This window comes from Melampsora larici-populina (assembly GCF_000204055.1).
Source record: "Melampsora larici-populina 98AG31 unplaced genomic scaffold MELLAscaffold_49, whole genome shotgun sequence".
In the NCBI taxonomy this organism is placed as follows: domain Eukaryota; kingdom Fungi; phylum Basidiomycota; class Pucciniomycetes; order Pucciniales; family Melampsoraceae; genus Melampsora; species Melampsora laricis-populina.
The window spans coordinates 158,363-177,995 of NW_006768813.1; the positions used below are offsets into that span (position 1 = coordinate 158,363).

Here is a 19,633-nt window from a genome sequence, read left to right on the forward strand (position 1 = left end):
GACTGATTTGATAAATTTTAAAAATAAATCAAACAGAAAACAAAAAATCAATTCGATCGATTTATCATATCATCATACCATCATACTCACCCAACACTCAAACAAATTCACCCAAAACTTTGTCAAGCTTTCTGCATTACGACTCGACTGCAACATACCAATCATCAAAACTCACTAGAAAACTACTGGAATACCATTCTTTCATCAAAGTTGGATTTGTTTAAATCAATAAATCATATAGCTCATGAAAAGGATATATCATGTCCAACACAACAGATCAATTCTCAACTAATCAGTCAGTTTAACCTCTTTCTTTCTTATCTCATCTCAACTTCACTTCATAAAACTAATCCAAAACACATTGCATCTCAAAAACAGGATCAGTATAACCCATCAAAGCGATCGTAGTAAATATATTGGAACACTTTATGCTATCATTGCAGGACTTTCGTTTTTGTTATTCTCAATCATGGCATTCTTGATGTGTCATCCACCTTTTCGAAAAGAGATTCGTAGATTGTTTAGTTCGAAATCACCTCATTCAATGCCATCAAACCATCATGAGATCGATTCAGGAGAATCCAATATCACTTATTGTGGTAGTTCGACCAAGAAACTTTCGACCGAATTGAAATGTATTCAAACTGATCATCCTACAATGATGGCCCCCTTAACTTATGCTTTACCTACTTTGGGTACTTTGTCTTTGAATACAACTGTTAAACCATCTTCGATTAATCCTGAAAGTCCAATCTCACCTTTAACGATTCATGGTCATCTCAAGACTCCTTTACCTATCAAAACTCAAATCACTCAACCTGTCTTGCTTCCAACCCAAGATCATCATTCGATCCCAAACTTACGTCATCCTCATACCATCTCACCTATCTTGAAAAACTCTCAATCACATTCGAATCATTCAAGAAGCTCAAGTTCGAATCATGAAATGAAATCGATTCGTGAAGATTATGCTGGGTTGAATCGTCGAACCGATTCGAATTATTTGTCGGCTTCTTTACCTCCTATTCACCATCGTCAAAGGTTTTCGTTATTTGATTTTAATGATCATTCCAATGAATCAGTACACGATCATCAAGTCAGATCGAAATCCACTCCATTAGACCTTAATCCAGACCACCAATGTTACTGTAAACCTTTGAACCGAACATCTGCTTCGACCTTCATAGCTTCTCCCATCAGCTTCCAAGAAGAAGAAAACTTTCATCATCGATTATCTCAAGACGTTTCAATTTCAAACGAAGATCTTTATTCATTAAACTCTTGTCAAGTCTTTCCAGGTGGTTCGGATTCTCATTCGATCGATCAACAACCTAATACGATTGATCATCTGGTTATGAGTCATAAGTCTCTTATCAATGAATCGGTGGAGAATGATAATCTTTCGTTGGAAAGTAATGAGTTTTATCGTGGTAGAACTAGATCTCGTCCAACGACTATTATTAATTCTTGAGTCGCTTTTTTTTCTTCCTTTCTTTTCATGGTTTTGATGATCCTATTTTTTTCTTTTATGAATCGTAACGTTTCCTTATTGTTTTTTTTGATATCAAATCGTCGGGGGGGTTCCCTCATTGTTAGTTTCTTAATACTTTTCTTGTATTTTATTTAATTTTTAATTCTTTTTTAATTTTTCTTTTTATCTTTTCTTTTTACCTTTTATCTTTTGTTTTTTTTTGTTTTTGTTAAATGTATTCAAGTTTTGATTAATGAAGTTTTGTAGAAAAAAAAATAATCACATCGTTTCTAATTAAGTAAATCATTTTATATTATTTCTAAAAAAAAAATCAATTTTAAATTCATTTTCAAAATCTCATTTCAAATCATTCTGTTTTTTGTTTTTATATCATCTTTGATTTTTTTTCTCATTTGTCAGTTTCGCAAAAAAAAAACATTTTTTTAGTAACTGTTTTGTTTGTTTGTTTGTTGGTGGTGGTGGTGGAATGAATGAAACAATGGAAAAAATAATGATCAAATCAATTCATTTTTGTAATTTTTTAGATTAATTATTCTTAAATTTTGGAATAATCCTTTGAAATCTTTGAAAGTCTTTCATGATGATGGCATGGGTTCAGGGGTTTGGGATGGTGATCAACTGTGCTCTCTTCACTTTCCACTTCTGACTTACTGAAGTACAGCCATGTGTAGCATCAAATGATGGGGGATCAATTCCTTCTCTCACCCTCTTTGTTCACATCTTTTGCCTCCTTGGATTTTGTTGTACATACACTCTCTCAAAAGACTTCCTGATAGGGCCATAGGTCTAACCCCTATCCTTTGTGCTTTTCTTTAACACAACATCTGACTACTATTCAAGACCAAACACTGATATAACCCATTGAGCACTTTATTCTTGATTGAAATCAAGATTTTCTACCTAAAACATTAAATGCTATGTTTCAGTACCACTTCCTGATTTCTGATCAAAAGTTTCATTTCAGATTTGAAAGTAGAAATGTTGTCAAAAATGTTTATTCCAAGATGTGTTTGTGACTTTTTTGTTGTATTTTGCCATAAAGTGTAATCTCAAACCTGGGCTGAAACCAACCCTGTGCGAGCAACACAGCGCAGCACAACAAAGGCATTTCCAGCTATGTTGCTCCGCAACATGTAGCATACATACCATAACCTGTGTCATGTTGCTCTTAGCATCACAACACAAGATAGGTAAGCTAAGTTGGGCGCCGGCTCACCTGTTGTGCAACAGCAGTGAAAAAACCATAAAAACCAGTGCTTTTGTAGACCACAACACAACAAGTGCTGTTGTGGTTGGAAAAATTCTCCAATCCCAAGGGCTTTGTTGCACTTTGGGGTGGCCTGCAAGACTTTTATAAATCTTGTGCAACATTGCGGTGTGTGAATTCTGCAATGCACCAGCAGTGTAGCACACAACAGCTGTATTGCTGGACCAGGGTTGTTGAAACCATGCATACATAGTTGAAAAACTTTTTCTAACTCTTTAGTTCACATTATATGTTTTAACAATCTATCCCTTTAATATGCACAAAAAGCATTGGTTTGTTAGTACTATGGGATTTTGTTTTGAATACTGAGATACGGTTTACATTGTTTTTGGTGAGTCTATATATACCTTTACATCTCATTAATCCAATTGATGCTGAAATGTCTTTATCTTTCCTATAGATTTGTTTGTGTGTTTCTTCAAGGGCCTTAATGATGTGAAAAAATTGTTGTGATGTAGTGAGAGTTGAGGAATTGATGTGTGAGATTTGTGCCAGTGGGAACACAAACTGGTTAATAGGCAGGCCTGGCTATGGTCTAGTCATTATACAGTCAAGCTAGATTAGCTTGGTCAATCAAAAGTTTTTTATTTTCTTTGCACATATATACAGGTGAAAGTATAAAGGCCCGTTTGGCTGGTTTAGCCAAAAATTGTTACACAAAAACACTTTTTCAATCTACCCCTTTTTCATGGGGTAGAAATAAAAACTTGAAATTTGATTATACAATTACTAAACACTCAACCAAAGAGCTCATCAAAGAATTGAGATAGAGGGGCAAATGAGGGCAAAGACCCTTCAAAAACAGCCTCAGGGCGGTTTTTCAAAATTGAAGACTTTTAGATCAAAAATGGTTTTTGTTTTTGATCAAATGAAGGTGCCAAACGCTGGTGTTTTTGATGAAAATCAAAAACTGCTTTGACCCTAAAACAGTTTTTGGCTTTGGTGGTGTTTTGGACCAAAAACCGGTTTTGGGTTCCAGCCCAAAGGGCCCTTAGCCTTTGCATTGGTGATCAGGGTAAACTGTTGCTGTGTCAGACTGATCTAGTCACTCACCATCATTGCACTACCACATCCTTTACAGTCACTCACACATCCATCAGTTTGATTATTTCCTGAACATTTTTTTGTGAGTCATGTGGTTTGTGATCATGTACAGTGTGCAGCTCAAAGCCCTTGTGTTGACCAAATTCTGATCTGGACAATTCATTGAATCAATTAACAATGAACTCCTTACCACAATATGCAAAAAAATGTCTTTGGATTGGAACACTTTGTACATTCATACTTGTATGGTTATATGCAATCCTGCAACCTATTGTATGAACAACAAGTTTCTTCAACAGTTTATTACTGACAAGCATCAGAAGTTTATGCTTGAACTCATCAATTGCTGATCCAACCATCTTTCTTAATAAAACTGAAGCTGTCATGTACAATCACTTTGATTTCCTGGCTTGTTGAAAAACCCATCACCTAAAACCTCAAAGAGAAAAATTTCCTCACTATTCATAAAGTGTTGAAAATGGATCTCAATTAGTCACCTGAATTAAAAGCAAGATACTTGGTGTCAGCCCTGATTACATATGTATGTATCCAAAGACTAACTTGATATATATAAACAATATATATAGAACCTAATTATATGTAAATGAATCCTAGAATATATATTTAAGGTGTGCTAAAACATATACAAACACTATTACATATATATGGACACTTGAAACAACATGCAATAAGGGGGATCAAGTTTGAGTTTTGTATGATTTTTACTGTAAAACACTTTCCTGTTGTAGCATAAATTTACATAAAATTTACACGCATGGGAAAGCTTTTATGTATTCCATTCTTGTAATCACATAAACAGATCAGTTTACAACATATGATCAAAGAGCTCACCTTGATGGTTTCACTCTTGGAAACAGGTGGGCTTGACAGGGCTACAAGGACAACCTTACATCCTCTTACCAGCAATTTTCTTATTACTGGGTCCAAGACTAAGGCAAAAAAGTAAAAAAGAAACACCAATCATGCCATACTGGTTATCATGCAACCACGGGAAAGGTTTTTTACAGTTGAAAGATAGAAATTTTCCCATGTTGTTTTTTTGTTGTAAAAATTTCAACTTGACACCCCCTAATATGCAATATATCAATGATTAACCTCATAACAAGCAAAAATTCTTATGGTGCATAATATACTTTACACACCTATATGTAAATAAGTGTAACTAGTAATTATGTTAGTAATTAATAATAAGTCAGTGAACCATTGTAGTGATATAGACAAATATCACTACAATTGTGTTTTTGAGAAGAGAGTGTCTAAACCTCCCCTCTCTCAGTCTTCAAACAGAATCCCCCAAGCTTTTATTACATGTCACTTTTGAAGAACCAATTTAAGATAAGTTTGAAATATATAATTAAGAGTCTTATAAATATGAGACTAGTGATTTGCTTGATTACTTCAAGAATCTTCCTGACTAAAATTGAGTAGTATAACTTCCTTTCTGTTTGCTCTACTTCCCCCAAGTAGAAAAACTCTCAACCCCAGGCTAGTGACCTACATAGAAGTACTTTCAGGTCATCACTGTAATATCTAATTGTACTTCTTCAGGTTCTCATGCTGGATTAGATCCATCATTAGGTAATCCATTCTACTCAATCCATATGCATTGTTATGCATTTTATCAGGTCTATGTGTAATACTGTCATATAAGGCTGGTATTCCTGGGTTGCAAGCATCCACCTTATAAGCATGTGCCTGTTAGGAGCCTTGATGGTCATCAGAGAGCAGATTCCTGTACAGTTAGTGATGACTCTAAGGAAGAGTACTTTTTCTACCAGAATGAGTTTTCCTGGGCCAGACCAACTGCTCCCACCCACAACAGGAAGTCCACAGTCTCTACCCCCCCACAACCGGGCCGTAAACCTTCAAAAAAGGCAATGGCCTAGTAGCAATTAAACAAACAATGATGACAAACAATAAACATAGACAGAAAACATAACCCTTCAACTTCTGGGAAAGAGTGCAAGATGGAGCATGCAAACATGGAGGCAAGATCCCATCTATAGAGTCAACCAGTTGAGTTCTAAACATTTGCATTAAAATAGTACACCTTTCTCTAAATCTAAATGATCAAAACAACCATGATACTCCTTCTGTTAGCCTTTTTAATCTTATGAAACTTTTCTATATCAATAAATCTAAGAGAACTAATTAAACATATCGAATCTCAATCACAACTTTCCAAAAATTGAAATCCTTTATCATCAAAAAAAAATCCTATAGAATGTAAATCTTCTAGCATATTTTTTGGCCTCATTGGGAGTTTCAATGTCATCAAGATGTTTCACATGTGGAAATATCTAGGTATCTAGTAGGCTTCCAGGCCTGCTTGTCGCGCATAAATACATAAACATCATTCATGGGAATAATGGTTCTGATAGAGAACGTATACCCGTGGCATACAGGGGTTCAAGACTTAAGGCCGAGTCGACAATACCGGGTCGGAAGCATGAGCAAGAATAATATGAGGATGACTTTGTCGGATAAGACTTGAAAGGCGTGATCGCTCGGGTACAGCAGGTAAACTGCCTGGTCGGTCACGAGTTGAAGGCGAATCTCTGAGGATATTCTCTGATGGGTTGTCTGGAATATCTACAATGTGCTCTTGGTCTTTCGAATGTGATGAACGATCAGGTTGAAATGATTTTGGGTAGTGAGACATCCTCGAGACATTAGGTGAATGCGAGAGGGAAAAACGGTGACTTTTCGGATGCTTCTTTACAAACGGAAAACTAGCTGAGCTGTGGGCACGATTTGTTGAATGAGACCGAGATTGAGCAGCATCTAAGTTTGATGATCGATAGAAATTTTGTAAAACTAAATTTGGAGAATTGAGTTCTTGAGTTAAGACTGATGGATAAGAGGCAGGTGGGTGACGATCAGTTGCAGTTGGGCTTCTGGCCGATGTAAGAACTTGATTGGAGTTGAGTAACCGATCTGTCCTTTGAGTGATCTGTAAAATTTTGGTGAGGGTTTCATCCAACTTTTGGTTTTGAATTGACACATAAATGATGAGCATGAAGCCAACAATCATTAAGAATGTCAAGACTACTATCAGAGCTAGTGTGAAGGGTTTGCTTTTAGGGGCGGAGTAAATGCAAGTGAACAAGACATGATCAGTATATATCCCTGTGAAGCTATAGTTGAGATGTAATCGATTGTTTTGAAGCATGGCGAATGAAGAACCCAAAAATGATTTACAACCCAACCATTCTGTTCAAGAGGTCAAAGTTCAGAAAATGGCGAAACCCGATTCCGCCCTTGACCGTCCGATCAGCCCTCTTGAAACGTGCCAAGGCAGTTGAAGTCGTTATGTAGCAAGAGGCTATTCACCTGTGCTGAGAAGTTATCTTGTGTTCTGAGTAGGGACGCAAAAGTTAACTTCTCGAAGTATTTGGACATTGGATTCAGTTGCAGCGACTTACGAGTATGGTATCTAAACCTGAGTTGGACCCCAAGAGAGAATTCCTTCTGCCGTTCGGAAGGCCAGCGGCGAGTGGAATGCTATGTAAAGAGCGATGTGATATATCTTATTAATGTCGAGAGAATGCTATTGGGGGGTTCTTTTAACTTGATTGAGTCCACGAAATATAGGTTATTATAGTACGCATACAATGAACTTCCCCACTGCGGAGTGTTTCTGAGGTGATACGCTGTAAGAAAAAGTGATCGAGCTTAGAGTATCAGATCAGCTTCTGAGGACTTGTCACAACGAAAGGACGAAGTTTAGAAGGCTGACTTCCAATAAGAGGAATTAGAGAGCGTAGTGCAACCTTCAGCAGAGGAAGATTTGCCTCGATCCACACAGAATGTGATGTTAATGGTTGGCTAGGAAATAATTTCGAGTCTAAAAGCATTGTCCCAATTGGTCTAGATGACGAAGAAATGTAAAGGTTTAGTTGTACAGTAAGGCATCGTATCAGTCTATGGCGCAGGATGAGGCTGATTAGTTCCTTTTCGCTAAAGTACAGAGTGAGGAGAGGAGGCGACTGAGGGAAGTCGTAAGACCACACATCCTTTGGAGGAGTTGTGTGTATGTGGGATTTGAGGAGAGACTCGATTCCATATCACTTGTCTGAGATTGAGCGGCCTATGAGCAGTGAAGTGGACCTTCATGACAAAAAGTTCAATAATCGGCAATTCACTGAGACTACCTTCGACGGATTGATACACAAATGCCATTGAACCTCACGTAATGGTGAATTGAGCTGAGCTGAAGTTGAGATTTTACCGGAGAGTTTGCTTTCCACCGGAAGAGCACAGACCTGATGATATCATGATACATCTCAGCAAAGCCCCACCCAAAGAAAGCTTACGGCTTGTCGTCGGAACATCTTCCTCGACAATTCTTTTTCTTAGCTCAAGACCACTCGTTCGCTCGCTCTAGCCGAGTCTTGACAAACTCGCCGACGACTTGCAAATCGCACAGGCGGCAAATCGATTTGCTCTTCAAGTTGGCCCGCTTTGATACCACGGTCCACGCAACACTCCGGCGTCAAGGCGAATTTTCATGGTGATGTTGTCATATATCCCTTGTTTTTCGCGCTGCAATCACAATCCCGGGGGGCGGGATGATAATGTGACGTTGTATATAGATGATGGACTCTCGGCATTGCTCAACATGCACCAGGAATATGAGAGTCGAATTAATTTGAGGGGTCTGTCCAGTCTGTCCCATGGAGTGCTTCCGCCCACGAAGTCTAGAGGCGTCGATTATTCATCATCACAATCCTGAACACCTCCCGCCTGCTGAGGAGCTGCTGAGAAAGCTGGCCAGCTGCTTAAGAGCCAAGAATAGGTCGTAGTCTAGGGGATTAAGAAACACGATCACTGACACTGTTGCTCAATTTCTATCAGATCCACAGACCCATGGACTCTTTCTCAGAATCAGCATTTCCCTATAAGACAGGTTCGTGTCTCAATAATAGACTCTTACTACTATATACCAAAGGCTAGATAAAGCTGTTTATGATTCACCTCTCATAAACTGAACCGTGTTGTGATTCGCCATTAAATCCTGATTGTATGTAATACAGAGCGGGCTGCATGTGCCACAATTTCACAAAAGCACAGAGACAGGTCATGAGATGGAAGGAAGGGAAAGTTGATATCAACTTCTGCGACATGGCTCATGCCGGAATTCGGGGAGACGCATCACAATGCTTGGGCCTTGGACCTCGTGAACCAAGAAATGAGTTGACCTCTGCAGTCATGAATACTCGATGCTCACGAAGATAGTGTTGTATGATAAGTGAAGCGTGTGGCTGAAAATGTAGATTACACTGTCCCCGTCAAAGAACCTTCTCAAGGACACAACCCCCTTTTGTCTGCCTGTTCAATGATGTGTGATCGATCGTAATGCCTTTGAATCTTTATTACGGATTTCTGGGAGAATTTTTTGGTGTAGGCTTCTTAAATTGATAGATAATGCATCCGTTGCACGCGTGAAGTCAGAATCGTATTGAACGTTAAACACATTGAAAGCTTTCAAAGAAATCTTTCAACTTGAATAATCTACAAGCTGGTTTTAAGACGAGTGCATAATCAGCTCTCTCGCAGATGATCAGGGAGCATCTTTTGACTTGGTACTTTCTATCCTGTTCTGATTTGGAAAGGGCCGCGATTCTCTACCTCGCCACATTTTTTAGTGTGGCTCACCCGAATTACACACCGATTGAATCCGGCATTTCGTTACATTTCGATCCTTGTGATCTTTTTGACACTGCTAGGAGTTAATGGCTTCAAAAGACTCAACTTTGGCGCGAATTTGCCATTGTAGCTGTTAGAGATTATTACAAGTGATGTCTATGAGTGAATTGATAACCTTCAAAAGCGGTTCTAGATCACAGCTATTAGGAATGCAATATATCTCCAGATTTTAGTCTCTAGTAATTCAATCGGCAATGAAGACTTAGCTCATAGAACTTGAAGATACGGGTCCCCATATAAGAACTTCAAGGGAATCAAACTGATGGTCAATCACAAGTACCAACTGAATTAGAGAACTATGTAGTGTAGAGTTAAAATATAGCCTAAACATGAGCAATATACCCTTCTGGGAAAATTTTCTACAAACCGAATGAAAAGGCCTCGACACGTACCTCCAGCTCATCATCAAGGGCGCAGTGTCTTAAAGAAATCATTCTGAAATTATCCAAGAGATCCATGGAACCATATTAACATTACGGACATTATAGACACGACATGGTTACGTATAATGCATGTGGAGATATGTGTATTCTTATCCATAAACGAAGCCAAGAATCTTAAAAGTGAAAAAAACGCGACCAACGAGCCCAAAAATATGAGAACCTAGTAAGAGGGAACGGAAAAGAAGCAGGAACGTCAGTGACCTGACTTGAAGATGATATAAAGTGCAAGAGCAAAAGGAAAAAAGGAAATAACAACATACCTTAGATTAAAAAAAGAGACTGTCCATTCCAAATAACATCAATCAAAACCCATACAACAAACTAGACACCATATCACTACAGAACTCCTCTCCAAAAGCCTTTCTATACAACAGGGAGCCAGGAATATCAAAAGTGAAAAATGCCGACCAACAAGCCTGAAAATTGAAGAACCTAGTATGAGTGAACGGAAAAGAAGAGGGAATGTCAGTGACCTGACTTGAAGATAATACAAAGTTCAAGAGCAAAAGACAAAAAGGAAATAGTAACATACCTTAGATTACAAAAATTGAGACTTTCCATTCCAAATAACATCATTCAAAATCCATACGATAAACTAGAAACCATATCACTAAAGAACTCCTGCTCCAAAACCTTTTCTATACAATCCAATCGCTCCCTAGGATCCTTCTTCAATAACAAACTAACAAGTGAACAGAACTGAGGAGAAACGGATGATGAAAACTCGACGTCCGCATTTCTAATTTGATCATTTAGTCCGTCGACAGTGTCTGCCAGAATACAAAGGATATGTCAGCTACTGCAAGGCGTAAAGAAGAAAAGTTTGAGGAAGAAATAACATACCTGACATAAAAGGTTGTTTGTCCATCACCATTTCGTATAAAATAATTCCCAAACCCCACCAATCAATCGCTGTTGTATAAGATCCTCCATTGATGACTTCCGGTGCTCGTGCATAAGGAGTCCCACAGTGACCAATAGCTAATCCAGACTGAGTTCTCGTAGCAAGTCCAAAGTCCGCCAGTTTGATTCGGTTATCAGAAGTGAGGAGGACGTTGTCAGGTTTAAGATCGCGATGAATAATGTTGTTTTGATGAAGGTATCCGATTGCTCTAGCTAAATCCATAATATAAATCTTGGCTTCTTTTTCTGAAATAGGAATTTTCTGTCTAAGATCTCCACCAGTAGCTAATTCAAGAATAAGATGATAATTTGAATCTGTACGATAGTGTTCATAAAATCTAATGATTGAAGGATGATGAAGATCTTGAAGTAAATTAATCTCATTCATAATCATTTCATCTTGAAGACCGTATGTTCTGTGAACGCGTAACATGACTTTGATAGCATAAAGATCTTGATCTTGCTTTGATTCAGCCTTGTAAACCGAAGCAAACCCACCCGAACCAAGTAAATTTAAAATGACATAGTTTTCAGTGACTAGAGTTCCGGCGTTTGAAGACGTGTCTTGAAGATCTTGATAAGCGGTATATGATACTGATGGAGGGGTATTATAGACGCCAAAACTAACACAAGAATCGATACTCATGATGTATGGAGATGGTGTTGAGTAGATAAGACTATGTGATAGAGAGCAGGGGTGGCTAGGTTGGAAAAGTGGGAGTAAAGTTGTTGTTGAGGTATATGGGAAACGTGAAGGTGACTAGACGATGTTTAGAAGTCTTGGTCGCGGGAATTGCTGATCCTCATTACAGGACGATCAGCTCGAAAATACAGTCAGAAATGCGAAGCACGCGTTTGTTAAATGCGCGAAATGTACAAGCATTATTGCTCACAGCCGTGCTTCTATTTTACTCAGTTAATGTTGAAAGGGACCCAGGAGGTGACACCATCAGTTTCATGTCAATTTGCATATCCTAGGAATGCTAATAGATATATGAACGCTTCACTATGGTTTTTGCATTTTGTTTCTTTTCTGAACACGCGTCAAAGGCGTGACTATCGGTATATGTACGAGATATACAAGCATTATCGATCATGGACGTGTTTATATTTTACTCAGTTGATGTTTAAAGGGACCCCAGAGATGTCACGGTCAGTTTCAAGTCAATTAGGATTATCTAGAAATGCTCATAAATATGAAAGATTCCCTATGGCTTTAGCATTTTGTTTTCTGAGCGCGAATGGAAGGCATTTCTATCTTAATGGTCTGTGAATCTGGGAGAAATCATGCTAATTGATTAATTTGAACTCTGCAGAGGATCATCAGAAGGACTAAACACCATTTATTGTTACATTTGTGATCACAGAACCCGCTTGACATGAAGTTCTCATACCGGATGGAAACGTGAACGGCGAATTTCTTCTGATACACGTCCAAAACGACGCTTCATCTCTCGACAACTCGCTCTATAATCATGGTAAGGTATCTTCTCCGGTGTCTGTTGAATAATTACAAAACACACATTTAACAGAATTCAATCATCAGCCTGTCTATGGCTGACGAGGATACCTTCTTAAAATATATTCTAATAAGCATAAGAGCCAGAATCATTGTCTTTGTATGTCTCCTTCCCCATGGCTTCAGCATTTTGTTTTTTGAGCACGGATGAAAGGCGTTTCCATCTTGATGCTCTATGAATACGGCAGGAATAATGCTAATTTATGCGTTTGACCCCCCAGGGGATCATCATATTGATTAAACACGATTTAGTGTTACATTTGTGATCACAGAAGCGCTTGACACAGGGCTCCTATACAGGATGGTAACATGATCCGCAAATTTCTCCTGACACAAATCCAAAATGCCGCCTCATCTCTCGATAACTTTCCTCATGAGCATGGCAAGGTATCTTATCGGGTGTCTGGTGAATAACCACAAAACGCACATTGAACAGAATTCAATCATCAGCCTGTCTCTGGCTGATGAGGACACCTTCTCAAGAAATGTTCTAATAATCATGTCGGGAGAGCTAACTCGTTGTATTTGTAGGTCTCGAGCGCTTTCTTTGACGTACAAACTATCCACTGTAGAAAACCATGATCATTAAATATCTCTTCGGGATCATAACGTTGATACCTTCGATGGCGTATTGCCTTGGGGTCTTAGGTGATTGTGCCTCTGGTCGTCGAGGACTTTTGTATGCCCTTGAGGGCGAGTTTCAGTACATTCCTTGGTTCAGCTTTCCGAACGCGTAGAGTATCTAACGAGCTATTTGTCTTGACATTTTCTGTTCAACTTCACATTTCTTGTGATTCGTCAAGTCGCATCAAACTCAGAGCATCAAATGATAGAGAATTTGTTCGTGGTATAGGGTCTATGGAAAGCAATGGCACGTCTATCCATCTCACGCTGACTCAAGATCTGAAAGATGTCTGACGTTACGGAACCCGAATCAGACTAGTGGCACGAAAGAAACAAAGAAAATTTGTAATTATCTCATTCGGCATTGTAGAAAACTTGATTATATCACACAAACTGATGCTCTAACTTCTCTCCAAGACAAGACCAACTATGATTTCGATAGCCTAGCTAGTGAGTACAGTGCTCAAGAGGTAAAAAAACAAATGCAATTCTTGCACAAAGAAAGCAAAGTCAAATAGACGGCCACAACGAGCAAATTTGAAATCAAGCCGATCGACAACAAATCTCCTTTGGACACCACAATAACAGTCCACAATGTGACAGCGAAATGTGGACTGATTGTTATCTTTGCTTTTTTTGAAAGACCGCCTATGGCACAATCGTGGAGAGAATCGAGTAAGATGTCCACCTTGACATTGCAAGTAACATTCTACATAGTTCTTTTCCATCGGAACAAGGAGACATAGTCATGATTGATATGCTTAGTTCTTGTTTGATACCGGGGTTTGCCTCTAAGAACATTGTCTCGGTAGATTCACCTAGAAACAAGCTATGCCTTTCGTTTTTGAAAAATGTCGGCGTTTAAGTGACAAGCTGTAGGTTGTATCAGTTACATTCTCGGCAACGGGGATGCGTGTCCATTGATCTAAGCAGACACCATGGGACTCATTTACTTGATATCGAGACTTTTCTTCAAGTATGCGGTGACTTTTAAATGAACATTGAGAGAGCTACTCTTTGAAGTCGACATTGAGAACGCTACTGGTCTGAGAGACGGGCCCTTGTCTCGCGATCCATCTTTTTGAATGCTGAACTGGGTGTAAACGAGGCTGACGATCATAAGACTGTTTGAGAAAACCTGAATGTATGCAATTGAAATTGATCTCGAGATCCTGAGTTCATCTTGTACGACTATCGATCCTTGCGAGCGTCCACTTCTTGTGGGGAGTCGGCAGGATTGGAAGGAACCTGTCTCCGAAAACAGAACACCGCATGCCGTATGATTTACAGGTACAACCCGGTACTAATTTGTGACCCGATTTCCGCTTGTCAAGTACTCGTGGCGTGATGACCTCTACTGCAGGCTCAGCAATGACGTAGTTTCAAAATAACCACTTGGGTCCTTGAATCTCGAAAGAAGTGAGTTTGACAAGTTTCATAAAACTTCTTCCTCCATACAACTAAACTGATTGACGATTGAAACTCCTAGAAAACAAAATAACATCAACAGCCACCAGGACTACTGAACATCGCATACATACAAAATGACTTTCATTTGTAGAACCAATCTACTGAATCGAACAAGATTATCATCCGTTCAATCATCCAAATTTTCAACAAGCATGCGAAGCAATCAAGCTAAAATCAACCATATGACCGTCATCGGAGCAGGCTTGATGGGTAGTGGTATAGCACAAGTTGGAATTCAATCAGGTTTAAAAGTTAACTTAATAGATACATCATCAAAAGCATTAGAAAACGGTTTGAAATCAATCCAAAGCTCATTACATAAATCATCTAAAAAACTTTATCCAGATTCAGAATCGAAACAAAATGACTTTGTAGAAGAAAACCTTTCTAAAATTTCAACTTCAAATCAAATTGATAAAGGTTTAGAAAAGACTGATTTGATTATTGAAGCGATTATTGAAAACCTTAAAATTAAGCAAACTTTGTTTAAAACATTAGAAGAAGTTTCGAATTCGAATTGTATTTTAACTTCTAATACAAGTTCAATCAAATTAAGTGAAATTTCAAAAGTGATTGGTCAAGAAAGACAAAGTCGAGTGGCTGGATTACATTTCTTTAAGTGAGTTTTAACCGTTTTTTCAAACACGGCCGATTTGCTCGAAAGAAACATGAGTTTTCTCATCATGATGTTTTTTATTTCTGTAGTCCAGTTCCAAGGATGAAATTAGTTGAAATCATTAGAACTGAGCAAACTGATCAATCCACGATCGATTCACTCACGGAACTATGTAAGAGGATGGGAAAAGCACCTGTGAATTGTTTAGATACACCAGGGTAAGTGTCAAAACAGACTTCAAGAAAAAAACACTCTTCAGAAACCAAAGACAGACTAATGCTTCATTTGGTGTTCTTAGATTTATTGTCAATAGACTTTTAGTACCCTATTTATTAGAAGCGATGAGAATGAATGAAAGAGGAGAAGCCACAATTGAAGATATAGATACAGCTATGAAATTAGGAGCAGGTTATCCAATGGGACCATTCGAATTATCAGATTATGTTGGACTCGATACCATCAAACATATCTTAGATGGTTGGCGTGAAACCGATGAAGAACAAATCGGCCAAGCACTTTTAAAACCTTTGAAAAGTTTAAACGATTTAGTTTCTCAAGGTAAACTTGGTAGAAAAAGCGGTGAAGGGTTTAAAAAGTATTGATAATTTTTTACATTCGTTGTGAATTTTTGATCATAGACTTTCATCAGTTCACTTGAATTGCGTTTTATGTGATGTTGTTTTAATTGTATTGATTGGTATATTTTATTTTGCGTCTGATTAATTATCTCTTGTCTCGTTTAGGCTGAATGTATTATCCCAGATCGGTAAAATACAAATCAAATGTAAAAGATTCAAATAGTTTAGGTATCAATGTTATCTTTGTCTGTGTTCAACATCAAACTTGATGATCAGTTCATCATATAATCTAGATTTTAAGCCAACATACTATCGTATTGAAAAGGGTTTTGAAGACATTTGTTTAAGTGAAAAGAAGTGATACAATGGGGATGGTCAGCTGAGGAAAGGTGTAAAGCCATATTTAAGCTTAAGTTCATTGACAAAATTGTAGAGTATATAGAATATTTACTTTCTTTAGCTTGTCTGCTCTGACTCTCACCCGCTCAAAACATCATGGGGATGAGGTGGGTTTTAGCATAGGTGAGTCTGATTTTATTTTCAATGAATCTCAATCGCCAATCAGTTCAGTTTTATGCATGATGAAGTTTTATGAAATTTGTCAAACTCACTTCTTTGGAGATTCAAGGACCAAAGTGGTTATTTCGAAACTACGTCACTGCTGCAGTGAAGGTGATCGCGCCACGAGTACTTGACAAACAGACATTGGGTCACAATTTAGTACCGGGTACCTGTATATCATACGGCATCCTAACTGAGTACCACAATCCACAGCCCAAGGTTCAGTTGAGTGTGTGAAGAGTCCGTTGCTCCAGAAGGGATCGTCGGGCTCCATACTAATTGGATTGACATATTCAACCTCGGGCGAAGCAGGCTGGTCGGGGTTCTGTCCTGCAAAGGCACAAGCAAGGTCTTTATAGTTATTGAGCGTCTTTTTCATAGTGCGTGTTCGTCTGGCGATAGCTCCCATGATCCTCTCTTTCTCGTGTGTCCCTGGTAATTTGAAGAATATCAGCAAGTTCACAGCAAGTATTTTCAAAGCGCATTGATACTAACCAAGCCTTGAACTACCACCAACTTTATTTTCAGGATCCAATGGCCACTGTTCCACCCTCAAAGCCAGGAAACGTCTACAAACCTTGGTTTTGGCAAACCAAACCTTCAGGAAAGAATCCACAGCCGCGGCTATGGTATTTAATTTGATGTCAACTGATTGATCATGTTTGATTGCCTTGAAGAAACAAACACTAACGTGGAAGATTCACTATATCCACGTTACCCACCTTCCTACGCTGCTCAGCGATCTGAGTGACCAAGTCCTGAAATCGGTCTAGACAATCAAACACCCTTAGTTCGAGTAGAGTATCTTCATCCCTAATTTTAAATACAATGTCAAAATATAATGTCAATAGAATTATTTATTTGAGATATAATATACATCTTACCAGACACAATACATGTGATCTTCAAGACATAGCAGCCTTCCAAGCTCAAGCTTTTGGCAAATTTTGACGTCTATTGCAGAGGTGAGGTTATGATGTCTTTCCAACTCCCACTGAGCCTGAAAAAAGCTGTTGTATACATTTGGCCTGGTTCAGGGGATTTGGTGATTTTAACCATATATCCAGAGTTACCTGTGCTTCTTTGATGGTCGATAAAGTCTTTTCCAATCCACAGTGCAGCCATTTGGTGGTTTGCATTTGATTTCAACCAGTCAGATATTTGCACCTTGAGGCAATAGCTTGTAGTTGATGCAGGCGGGTAGATGTCTGTGATCAAGAAATCAGTGGTGTCAGGTCTGACCACAGCCGCTCAAGTCCTTTGCCGTCAGAGAGACCCCAATATTGTAGAAATCGTGGGTTGTACTTTAGCTGACGACCCCAAGAGTGCACGTATGCGTGGAATACTGATGTCCCTAGTACTATGCAACATTGATACTCGGGAAGCTTGTTGTGCTGTAAGAAATGAACATAATCAGCATCCATAAGTAATACAGAGAAGGAAAAACCTTGCTATGCGTACCCTGGTGATGTGTTTGTCGAGCTGGCAACCAATGTTGTACAAGACGGCCACGCGCAGATCAGGAAAGTCATCCAGTAGCAACTGGATGAGTGCTAAGGGATAGTACAGCCTGTGGTAATGTGATTCATTCAACGTCTGGAAATTGATGGGATTGAAATGTAAAATTTTACTTACTTCTCCCCACTTTGGTAAATATTAGCCAGCAATAATGGCACATCATGTTGACAGGCCAAGGCAAATAAGCCTGTATCATCGCATTGGTCCCACATGGAGGCATTTCTGGTATTGTTTGCGGTTTTGTGTGATTCACCACATGGATCCTGTGTTGAATATCAACTTGAATAAGAAAGATTTTACAAATATGAAACAGTGAAACGTAATCAAAACTTACATCATCATTGTTGTCATTGTTAGTTCCACACCAAGGAGGGTCAGCATTAACATCATGCTTGGCTATTTGCAAGGGCCGTACAAAGATGTCGGGGTATTGTGATTCCTTTGGTTGATCCTTACTTGCAAGCTTGTTATGTCGGTGTTGATAATTCCCGTCCATACATACAATGATGTCTGCCTTGGCTTCTGACTCCTTGATTTTGTTTTTTGCAGGGCCGAAACACTGGCCACACTGAGCAGCCCATATATCCTTATGAGTGAGTTGAAGTCCGTGGTGAAGTATGCATTTGCTGAGTACCAAGATGCGACTGTAAAGGTGGGTTGCACTTGAGAAAGGCTGAGTTAAGTCCCGTAGATTGACCTGAGGAGTTTGGTTTTGGGAGTTGAGTGGTTTGCGGACTCGGCTGTCGTGGAAATTCATCATGCCCTTGAAGAAACTTGAAGCAACTGCAACAGAGGTTTGCCAGATAAAATGGTACATCTGTATTAAGGTGATCAAGAACACAGTCCGAGGTGTTTGTGGTGAAGCTGGGATATATCCCTTATACACGAGTTGAACTGCTTCCGGAAGGCAACGACAGAATCACACAGGCTTTGCTGTGAACTTGTCTAGTTGGGATGAAGTCTGAGTCAGTGTGTGTTGACGAAAGATAAGTTCAATTATCATAGTTTGAAGTATTAAACACCTACCAACTGCATTGATGAGGTCCAGCTTTTGAGAATAAAACTGACCCGCCGTACATTGACAAACATCACTGACATCCTTAAGGTAGGAGGTTTTGATAATTCAGTTTGAAGTCCTGGTCTGACACTGAAGGTAAGCCGTGGTAAGTTAGTTTTTGAGGCCTTCCCAGTGCTGCCAAAGTTCTTCTCGGGCTTGCGCATACCTATATTCACATTGTTGGTCGACAAATCTTGCAATGAGATCATCAACTTCAACTCCACCTGGAGCATTGACTTCCTGTTGCTCTTCTTCGATGGGAGGAAAGATGATTGGCATATACTGGTCATATAGATTGTCATGAGGTTTGTTGTTTTCATTGTTTGGATTAGGTGGGGGTGGGGGGATGCGTTCATTTTGATCTTTGGGAAGGATGCCATTCAGGAATTGAGCTCCTTGTTTGACTTCATTTTGAAATTGTTGTTCAGCCTCTGCATCATGTTTTTTGATTCGGCGCTGTGGAGGTTTGTCAGAATCTTTAAAATGATTTGAGCATAGTTGCTTCTTGGGTTGTGGCATGTTTTAGTCGGTGAAAGGTGAGATGTCTGTCGAGACGTGGTGATACGATTGAGGTGCAACTTTGACTATGATAATTTGGCTGAGCGGGTCACTTGTACTGTGGTGCCGGTACCTTTACACCGAGTCTACTGATGATTAAGTTGTGTAGTGCAAGTGAGGTTAGTATCTTGGTGTGTGTAAATGGTGTGTTGTGTAAGAGAATCTTGCCTGAAATGAGATGCAGGCTTTCCCTTGTCATAGCAGCTTACATGTACAGTATAAGTGATGTGTTAAGGCCTTGATGCTTGAGAGA

At 39.1% G+C, this 19,633-nt stretch overlaps 5 protein-coding genes across 5 annotated transcripts; 2 read left to right on the forward strand and 3 right to left on the reverse strand.

Moving 5' to 3' along the window:
• Positions 1-260: 260 nt before the first annotated feature.
• On the forward strand, positions 261-1,471 carry MELLADRAFT_110955 (uncharacterized protein; the record flags this gene model as incomplete). Its single annotated transcript, XM_007415177.1, has 2 exons — positions 261-295; positions 379-1,471. The coding sequence occupies 2 exons, from the start codon at positions 261-263 to the stop codon at positions 1,469-1,471; spliced, it is 1,128 nt and encodes a 375-aa protein (XP_007415239.1).
• A 4,769-nt stretch (positions 1,472-6,240) lies between these two features.
• Positions 6,241-6,858, reverse strand: MELLADRAFT_110956 (uncharacterized protein; the record flags this gene model as incomplete). The annotated part of the gene is made up of 1 exon (XM_007415280.1): positions 6,241-6,858. One exon carries the CDS (start codon positions 6,856-6,858, stop codon positions 6,241-6,243), a length of 618 nt encoding a protein of 205 aa, XP_007415342.1.
• A 4,306-nt stretch (positions 6,859-11,164) lies between these two features.
• Positions 11,165-11,525, reverse strand: MELLADRAFT_92118 (uncharacterized protein; the record flags this gene model as incomplete). The annotated part of the gene is made up of 2 exons (XM_007415279.1): positions 11,165-11,217; positions 11,288-11,525. 2 exons carry the CDS (start codon positions 11,523-11,525, stop codon positions 11,165-11,167), a joined length of 291 nt encoding a protein of 96 aa, XP_007415341.1.
• Positions 11,526-14,407: 2,882 nt separating this feature from the next.
• Positions 14,408-16,018, forward strand: MELLADRAFT_72978 (uncharacterized protein; the record flags this gene model as incomplete). Its single annotated transcript, XM_007415178.1, has 4 exons — positions 14,408-14,441; positions 14,512-15,111; positions 15,198-15,326; positions 15,407-16,018. The coding sequence occupies 3 exons, from the start codon at positions 14,567-14,569 to the stop codon at positions 15,708-15,710; spliced, it is 978 nt and encodes a 325-aa protein (XP_007415240.1).
• Positions 16,019-16,341: 323 nt separating this feature from the next.
• MELLADRAFT_110958 (uncharacterized protein) lies at positions 16,342-19,341 on the reverse strand (the record flags this gene model as incomplete). Its single annotated transcript, XM_007415278.1, has 8 exons — positions 16,342-16,679; positions 16,743-16,871; positions 16,939-17,060; positions 17,709-17,800; positions 18,100-18,161; positions 18,324-18,582; positions 18,834-18,988; positions 19,047-19,341. 8 exons carry the CDS (start codon positions 19,339-19,341, stop codon positions 16,342-16,344), a joined length of 1,452 nt encoding a protein of 483 aa, XP_007415340.1.
• Positions 19,342-19,633: the final 292 nt, after the last annotated feature.